This window comes from Lycium ferocissimum, chromosome 8 (assembly GCF_029784015.1).
Source record: "Lycium ferocissimum isolate CSIRO_LF1 chromosome 8, AGI_CSIRO_Lferr_CH_V1, whole genome shotgun sequence".
Taxonomy (NCBI): Eukaryota; Viridiplantae; Streptophyta; class Magnoliopsida; order Solanales; family Solanaceae; genus Lycium; species Lycium ferocissimum.
In genome coordinates, this window is record NC_081349.1 from 21283807 (window position 1) to 21293742 (window position 9936).

Here is a 9936-nt window from a genome sequence, read left to right on the forward strand (position 1 = left end):
TTGAATAAAGTGTACAAATTATATAGCTCATGGTACAAGAATTTAATGCGGGTATAATTCGTGAAGTTGTTGGTACAAGCAGGAAATAAATTTGTATAGGAGAATTAAAATTGAATTGCATATGTCTATACATGAGAAGAGAATAAATATTCAGCTAGAACATGAAAAGTTAAAAGTGAACAAGTAAAAGTGCACGGAGGAAATAAATATGTTAAGAATGTAAAAAGCCAAAAGTGAACAAGTAAAAGTGCATGGAGGAAATAAATTTGTGTAGGAGAATTAAAATTGAACTGCATATGTCTATACATGAGAAAAGAATAAATATTCAGCTAGAACATGAAAAGTTAAAAGTGAATAAATAAAAGTGCACGAACGAAATAAATATGTCAGAGAATTAAATTTGAAGTGCATATGTCTATACATGAGAAGAGAAATGATATTAAATACTATGACACGTGTCTATATGAGATATAAAAATAGTTGGATAAAGTGTACAAATTATATAGCTTATGATACAAGAATTTAATACGGGTATAATTTTTACAGCCCATGGTACAACCATGGGCTGCTGTGTTCGTCCCCTTACGGGGCTTATTAATAATAGAAATATATATAATAAATTACTTAACATATATGTATAAGATTTAAGTAAAAATTATTGAGTTTACGAACCGTCAACTATTTAGATTTCCACCTGTTTGAGAGAGTTGCCAAGTAAGAGAAAGAATTGTTTATTTTCCTGTCAAATCCTCAGTACGGAGTCATAGAACTTTCTACTAGAATATAATAAATTTCATAACGTCAAGACAAGAAAAAATTATAGGGTACGATCTAGTTTAGCTAATATTCATATATAGTCCATATATAGACAAGATTAATTATTACTAAAGGAATTTTTTCTTCAATATAGTGTGTATATATATTAAAAAAGTAAATGAAACCACAAAAAGTCTAGAAAGAGGAAGATGACTCAGTATGCAAATTGGAATAATAGGAAATCCTTGACAATTGTGATAAAACATGTCGAGATTGATAGTACTATTTTTCTTTCATTTTTCCAAAAGGACTTGCTACTAATTTGAATTTAAAGGATTTCTCAAGTCTTTATACTTTTGATTTGAGAATTTGAAAAAGTATAAATTATGTGAGTATTAGTATACTTGTCAATGCATGGTACGGTTAGAAGAATATCTAATTACGATTTTTTAATTAATCATAACATTTTCACCGATTATTTTTAGTTTAAGCTGGTGAACAATTATCTCGATTAATTTTTCTACTTTATTGAACAAGCCAGCAAGTACAAAATAATCGAAAACGTATTATTAGTAATCCTACTTCCAAAAAGAATGAAATGTATTATTTTGATAATTATAGTACTACGTACTTCCATTTTGACTAATGGATCAAAGTTTGAGCGATTAGTGACTGTCGTCTAAAGGCAGTAAGTAAACATAATTACTCCCTCCGGGTTAAAAAGAGTGTCTAGTTAATCTTTTTTTTTAGGGTAAAAAAGAGTGTCCACTTATCAAATTAAGAAATTAACCTTATTTTTTCAGATTTGTCCCTATTAAGTGTTTTGTTATCACATCCAGCACCTATTTAATGATGGCAGTTTAGTCAAATTATCTATTTTTTTCTATGAGTTAGAATTTTCTTAAGGAGTGTGCAAATGGCTAAATGAACACTCTTTTTAATATGGAGGAAGTACTGTTTTACTTATACTAATAAATTCTTGGTCATGAGAACTGAAGTCAAGCTCATTAAATGTCTCCAACAAGTTACAAAGCAGGGACCAAGCCGCATTTAAAATAACGGGTTCGACAAAATTCAATAGTTTTAGCTAATTCAAATGTTATATTCATGATAAATGATCATTTAGTACTATGTATAAATAATATATTCAAAACCCAATAAGGAAAAAAGATTAAAAATCACAGTAAACTAAAAAACTCTGTTACAAAGTTTTTTTTTTTTTTTTAAAAAAAAAAAGTCTGGATGAATGTTGAACGAAAAATAGTAGTAGTAATTAATAAGGTCAAATTTGTTTCTATTATAGAACCTTATTACTATATAGTACTCCTTTTTCTAGAATGACAAATTCAGAGCATGATATTCAACGAATCCAATGCGTGAAGTGAGATTTATATATTTCTCCTTTTAGTTTAAAACAACATGTACATATATATGTTTGGAGAATATCTATAAAAATATTACCAATCAATATTACATACTGAAATATTTTAAAAGTATGTGATTTAACAGAAAAAATCAATTATCAGATAGGAATTTTCAGCAATTAAAGACTTTTTTCCGACCGGAATTATATCTGTAGTACCAGTGTTGGAGTAAAAGTGACCTAACTTTTGTTTTTATATAATGTTTCGTGCACAAAAAAGTGATTGATATGCACAAAAAAAAGAAGGCAAATAGAAGATTTTTTTTTTTTTTTAAAAGAAAAAAGAGGACACACAGAGACGGAGTTCCCTAATTAAATGAAGCTGTTTTCTCCATCTTTTAATACTACTAACTTCATTTTGGTGTCTTTTCTTCTTGTCATAAATGCAAATGAAACGTTAAACTATTTTTCCACACCTGCAAACGAAGTAAACCGCCATAAATGCCACATTATATGTGAAACAGCTTCACAATTCATAGACTAGACAAAAGAAAAAATAAAAACTAAACTAAAGTAATTAATATTGTCACTTTTTTGTGGAAAAAATATCACTTTTATAGTATCTTTTTCAAACAAATACTAGTAACTCCTTTTGTATAGTATCATAGACATTTCCTAAGAAATAATATAGCTCCTTTTGCTATAGTTAATGTGTATTAAGAGGACTTTGACAGTTAGAAGTACGTTATTGATCATTAAATTTGATGATATGAAACTTCCTCTACTGAAATTTGTGAATTGTCATGTTTATTAAACGAGTTTAAAGTGTATATTTACTATTTGATGGTGAAACATGTTTGATCTTACATAGACATTTTTGATTTTATCTAGGGAATAAAAAAAATTATATGTTGAAATGTACAATAGTATGTCCCATAAGATTCTTATTACTATATATTTTGAATTTATTAAATTGTCTATTTAAGTAAAGTAGACACCACTCTATATATATAATACACACTCTTGGTACTTTCTTAATGTTAAAAATTGTAGCCAAATTTAGTCAATTGCACATTATTGAAGTGAACTTGACTCACCTATGATTAAGGTTATTAGGTATCTAATTTAAATGGTGTTTTAAAACTTTATAAATAGAGAGATAATATATAGAAGGTCAGGGGCGAATCTACTAAGGCCCGTGGGGATGCCACGCCACCCGCAAGCTTCGGTGAAAACGCTGTGTATATATGTATATATATACATAAGAAATCATATAAATAGTTAGATTGCCACCCGAAGTAACAAATGGCCTCATGGTGCCAGTGGCAAAGCGCGTTAGTTTCCTCCTTGGTGACCAGGGTTTGAACCTCACTTACAACATTTAATTGAACTTTTGGCTTGCTGCAGTAAATAGACATTACACATTAAATTCTACAAATTGACTCCCCAAATTTATGAACCCATTTATATCAGTTGCCTCTTTCTTTTTTTCTTTTTTTCTTTTTCTTTTTTCATTTCCTTAATTCCTCTTGACTTGCTTTTAATAATTACTATTTATTAATTCTTGACTTTTTTTCCTCTCTTATTAGTTATTCGTTAAAATATAAGAAGTTAAATTATCATAAGTTTTATAGTCCAAAGTTCTAATCCGTGTGCCAAGTTGTTGTAATTATTACGTGTTTTCATTCTATCGTTTTGTCTAATATAAATGGAAGAAACTAATAACCTGACCCGAAGCCCAACGTAATTGACCAAAATTTTACTCTATTTGGAATCGGAAAAAAAAAATGGCACCCGGAGCCTCCAAATCCTGAATCTGCCTTTGTAAAAGGTAGTAATAAAAATAATAAAAATCACACAATTTTGGACAATCATTTGGTATCCGTTATATTCTGGCCCATCTAATTCAGATACGTCGCGCAAGATCATTAAAGAAAAAAACGTTCTTACCAAGAATTTTTTTATTCTCAAAGTTTGAAAACTCAAAACCTCGGATTAAAGATCGAAAATTTTATCTATCCAGCACACTCGTCAGTGGTATAAAAATCAAACATGAAATGTTGATTAAATTAGCGTACAATTCCAAGTTTGAGGCTCAAGAAATAAAGCATAAAAGAGAGAGCATTTTCCAATTTCCAATCATATCAGCAGCTGACTTATGAACCGACAAACCCCTAAACTAAATCCCCTTTTTGCCCAAACATGAGGAGGAAAAAGAACAAGTTGCACCCTCAAAATTATTGGCCGCACAATCTCATTTTGTAATTTAATTATTGTTCCCCTCAAACAAATAAATTTCTATTACTCTATCCGGTCTCAAGGTATTTGTTCATTTTTTTTTAGATGCCCCTCAAGAAATATTAATTAGAAAGGATATTTGATTAACTTTATTCTTATATATGTCAAAGTTATAATCTCTCTCCATAAAATATTCGCTCTATTTATGTGTCATCTCTATCAATGACAAAACTCTATTAAGGATAAAAAGGAAAAAACATAATCAATTGTGTCTTGAATTTCTAAAACGATAAATAATTTGAGATAACTATGTTTAATAACCACGATAAAGAATTTGAGACGGAGAGAGTAATAGTCTTTATGATTAACGTGTCATTTATAACACATCTCTGACTATTTGACTTGACGACAATGGTCATTAGTCAATTTCCCAATTAATATAATAACAACAAAACTAGGAAATTAATGACAGTGAACATTATTTCTTTCTTCTATTTAATTGACCCCTTTTTGGTTGTTCCCTTTCATCATTTTCTGCCCCTTCTTTCCTTTGGCCCTTTTACCTTATATTCTCTTGTCTAAAAATATCCCTGTGCCCTTCTTCTTAATTCTTGTTGCTGCTGCAGAATATTACTAGTAATAATTCTGATTTTTGCAGCTAATTAATTTAATGGAAATTATGCCAGAAAATTCCACTTGTTTGGAGCTCACCATATCTATTCCTGGTTCTTCTTCTTCATCATCTTTTCCTTCTTCTGGTAAGTAAATATAATCCTATCATTTTTTGAGTTCTATCACTAGAGAAAAGTTTTTAAATTTTCAAAAAGTTAAGATATTACTTTTGGAGTAGTTTGATTGGCAGTGTTTGCCCCTTTTTGATAGAGGATTTAATTTCGTTAATTAATTGCATGATATTTTCTATTTTCATCCCCTTTTCTTATTAAAAAAAAAAAAAACAGTGACGAAATCAGAAATTTAACTATGTTGCGTTTAAGATTTGATATATCTTAAAAATTAGACATAGAAAAATTTTCAAATGGACGCGTGGGTGTATTTTAAAGTTACTGAGTTTATAATTGAATTCAGTATTTTCAACGCAAAGCATATTTTATTATGCGTAAGAATTTGTTAAAATTGTCAAATAGCAGATATTGAAACACATAAATTTAAAAATGTATAATAAGTTAGTGCTAAGAACCTTAAATGTTGAACTCGTACAATTTAAATTTTGAATCCGTCTTTGACTTTCCGGCAAAGGGTATTAACCTGACCAGGGTTCGTGGATTGTAGCTTTGTCCTAGTACGAAGGTTTAGGGTTTCTTGCATGGTTTATACATTCTCCCTTTGTTGAATTAGTGAAAGCTTCTTTCTTTCTTTTTTGTTGCTTTTTATTATTATTGTTTTTTGGATGGTATATATGATCAATTATTATTTCTTTTAATTTTCTTCTTTCCTTTATTTTTCCAAGTCTTGGTTTGATTCTTAATTTTTTCTTTTGATCGATGAAGGTGAAGGGGGTGGTGGTTATAATATGATGAGGGAGCTGGATATAAATCAAGTGCCATCAGGTGGAAATATGAATGAAGAAGAAAGCATGGAAGAAGAAGAAGAAGAAGAAGAAGAGAGCTCTAATAATAATATTAATGGAGTACTTTGTGGCCCTCCAAGAAAAAAACTCCGTTTAACAAAACAACAATCTTTCCTTCTTGAAGAAAGCTTCAGACAAAATCACACTTTGAACCCTGTAAGTATTAATACATCGCCAATCTCCATTTCTACGACCTTTTCTGTTTAAATCTATGTGATGAACTTCTTTAGTATGTTTTAAAAGAATGATAATTTTTGTAATTAGTAATGATAATTTTTGTAATTAGTAATAAATTAACCGCAATTTTTTCTTTATAGTTAATGAGATAATTTATAGTCCCATGATTATTATGATTTGTTTTAGATCAAAAGTTTCAAAAAATATTCTTTCTTTTCTAGACTCCGTGCTCAGTCAAGTGCATCATATATTTTTTTTTTTCTAAAACTCCATGCCCAGTCAAAGTGTAACACATTTTTAGATTTCGTGTCTAGTCAAAATGCATCACATAAAATAGGACGGGTGAAGTATTTTTTTTTTCTTTCTATTTGATCATCCTTTAATCATCTCTATAATGGCAAATAAATGCAGAAACAAAAGGAAGCTTTAGCCACGCAATTAAAGCTTAAGCCAAGGCAAGTGGAGGTTTGGTTTCAAAACCGTAGAGCAAGGTACTTTACAAATGCACTTTTTTCTTTATTACTGTGTCCAGTTAAAGTCAAATATTTGATACAAAGTGACTGTCACTTAAAAAACCAAATCAAAATAGAGTAATTTTAGTTTTCCAGTTCTACCGTTACTATTCTTCCCAGAAGACATTAGTGTTGAACGTATTCATTAAAGAAGAGATAAGAATAATATAGCCAAACACCCATTATGATTAATATTATAAGAAGTATTTTAATTTGTCTAATAAATGTGGCACTTCATCTGTTGGTTGCTGCTATTAACTCCAGTGACGTAGTCACGTGGAATAATGGGTGAACATCCTTCATAATAGAATTATATAGTGGGTACATAGAAAAATATACCGTGCATATAAGTTAAAAATTACTTTTTACACGTACATATTAGACCTTAAACATTCTTAGCGAATTCCTAACATCGCCACTGATTAATTAACTCATTGATGGTGTTGGTGGTTGAGATGAGATAATGGCGAGGATTTAACACTAATTTATGTTTCTTTAATTAATTTTATAACTAAAACTAAAACTAAGTAGGCGTTTGGACATGCGATTTTATCTCATGGTTTCATATCATGTCCTATTAATGTTCAAACCTCTTTATTACATATTATAAAGATAGTAAACTAATTATTCATCGGATAGAATAAGAACAAGTGGCTGGTATTAAAACAAGGATCAGATTCTATCCCAATGTTCTTCTTGTTGATCTTGCATTCTGAATATAGAAAGCGATAGTTCATTGTATAATGCAAATATCTGAATAAACTTTTAAGAACCAAAGTAAAATTAAGGCCCACATGTGTTATTTTTGGTGTACTTGTGTAGGCCATTAAATTCAAAGGTCAATTAAATACAGCTAAAATTATATTGGTAAATATGGGGCAGACACGCAGGGTAGCTATATTCAAGTCCATGAGTGGAATTCATGACTTTTTATGTTTAAAGTACAATAAGGTTTCAAAGTCAGCAATGCACGTACTTGTTGCACAGGCGAATTTAGTATTTTGAGTTAATGGATTTTAAATTCTAGAAAAAACAGTTTATTGGGTTTTAGACGAGTTGAATTCATGACTTTTTATGCTAAGAGTACATTAAGCTTTCTAAGTCTGTAATGCACGTACGTGTAGCTAGAGTCAGACTTAAAATTTTGAATTTATGGATTCTGTGTTTTGAAAAAGATAGCTAAGTTTTGAATATGGTATTAATACACATTAAGTTGAACTTTTAACATAGTATAGAGTTTTGGCAAAGCTGTCGGATTCTACCGAATAATTATATAATGCAAAGTTGTGTTATATGTGTACATTATAGTTAACTAGTAGAAAATGGATGCTTGTACTGTATAAATACTCAGGTTTAGCAACTTTAACATCTTTTTGGTGAAAACATAGTGGGAACAAACTCCAGAAAATTAGGGTCACAAAAGAAGTTTAATTAGAGACTTCAAAAAGAAATTTGACTCTCTCCTGGTTTCAGACCAAAAGAGGTTCCACCAAAGAAGAGGGAAATAAGACTTGTTACACTAAAGTCACATCAAGTTTGTAATTTAATTATTAACATATTGACAAATACTAGCTACTCTAATATAGTACTCCACCTTATATTTTGTAAATATATAATCTGGGATATTCATTTTTCCTTCTTTTTTTTTTTTTTTTTTTGTATAATTTCTGTTTTAGAGAAGCAAGAATAGACGGTCAATTTGAGCATTTAATAAGTTAATTACAAAAAAGTAATTAGCATTTAATTAGTCCAATATGTCGGACCAAAATGGTCCATAGAACAGTTTGTAGAGCAACTTTTTCAGGTGTTACTTATAATGTCTCACATGCACGTGTATTTAAAGATAGAAGAAAGGTTCAATGCATTAATTCCTTTATAATTATCCAACAGTTTCTTCTTTCCTGACGTGCAAAAAGTGAATTTACTGCATTACTGAACCAGCATCAATAATTAACTTTCAAAAACCAGATGCCTAGGGAAAAAAAGTTCCCTTTTATGCATAAGTTGCAGTAATCAACATTCTAATAACTCTACTGCTAGCATCATCGAATCGAATGTGGAAGAATAAATGGAATTAGATTTAGAGGTGTCAGATGAGAATTTAGACGGGTTAAAATGGGCTAAAAGTGACCCGTCCATTGTTATTCGAGCTAAGATAGACCAGGTCAAGATAGCCTAAACTATGAATTATAACCCAATCCCTCAAACACTTAAATTATTGTTTGTTTTCTTATAATTTAGTTAACTACAAAAAAAGAAAACTAACATAAAATTGTTTTTTTAATTATACCTATATATAATCCATTATATCGCACTCTAAAAAAATGTAGACATTTTGATAACATTTTCGACGAATCTATTTAGGCCACATATTTAGTTCAAATCAACCTAACTTCTAAACGAGCTGAATTGGATGGAATAAAATGAGTTGAGTTAATAAATGAACGACAGGTTAATAATAGGTTGGCGGGATCATGTTTTTATGGGTTAGTTTACCGCCCTAAATGGGATCCTCTTCTTAACCAAAAAATAGCTGGTTCTAAGTCCTAAAAATTAATTTTCTTAGTCTTTCCGCTAAATGGATCTTATGCGAATCTAAATTAGTTGAGTCAGTGTTCTGAATATCATAAACTCATAATATTAGTTATATTTGTGTTTTAACAGGAGCAAATTGAAGCAAACGGAGATGGAATGTGAGTACTTAAAGAGATGGTTTGGTTCATTGACCGAACAAAACCGAAGACTTAAAAGAGAAGTGGAAGAACTTCGAGCCATGAAAGTAGGCCCACCAACGGTGTTATCACCACACAGCTGCCAGCCGATGTCGGCGTCCACCCTTACCATGTGCCCTCATTGTGAACGCGTCACGAAGACCACGGTCAAAGACGAATCCAGAATTTAAAATCAGTAGGTTCGAAGTGGATACAATTTAACATGTAATATATATGGTTTCTTTTTTGTTCTTCATATGTTTATATGGTTCGAGTAAACAACAATAGTTCAGTGGTTTCAATTGAACTCAACTTCTTTCATCATGGGGGTATCTTCTTATTCTGTCTGTTCTTTAACTTGGGTTGCCATCTCTTTTGCTTATCTATTCCTTACTGGCCGAGTTAGCTTTTCTATTGAAAAAAAAACGACACAAGAACGTGTTCTTTTGTATAAGTTTCTTCCATATTTATTAGTTCTCCCAACAGTAAATGGTTCAACCACGCTCGGTGTCAAAAAATGATTGAGAGTACAACAGGGTGGCAACGAATGTTATTCTCCGTAGTTAGCAAGTATCGCACCAATTGAGAAAA

General features: G+C 30.4%; 1 protein-coding gene across 1 annotated transcript; it reads left to right on the forward strand.

Annotated features, from left to right (window-relative positions):
- The first annotated feature begins 4892 nt into the window (after positions 1–4892).
- Positions 4893–9669, forward strand: LOC132066710 (homeobox-leucine zipper protein HOX3). The gene is made up of 4 exons (XM_059459947.1): positions 4893–5115; positions 5866–6101; positions 6534–6613; positions 9299–9669. Exons 1-4 carry the CDS (start codon positions 5028–5030, stop codon positions 9534–9536), a joined length of 642 nt encoding a protein of 213 aa, XP_059315930.1. The 5' UTR covers positions 4893–5027; the 3' UTR covers positions 9537–9669.
- Positions 9670–9936: the final 267 nt, after the last annotated feature.

Excerpts from the sequence above, each read along its gene's own strand:
- LOC132066710 (XM_059459947.1), top strand. The coding sequence starts at position 5,028 with ATGGAAATTATGCCAGAAAATTCCACTTGTTTGGAGCTCACCATATCT. Across the intron at positions 5,116-5,865 it reads ATCATCTTTTCCTTCTTCTG|GTGAAGGGGGTGGTGGTTAT; the intron begins GTAAGTAAATAT and ends TGATCGATGAAG. Across the intron at positions 6,614-9,298 it reads TTTCAAAACCGTAGAGCAAG|GAGCAAATTGAAGCAAACGG; the intron begins GTACTTTACAAA and ends GTGTTTTAACAG.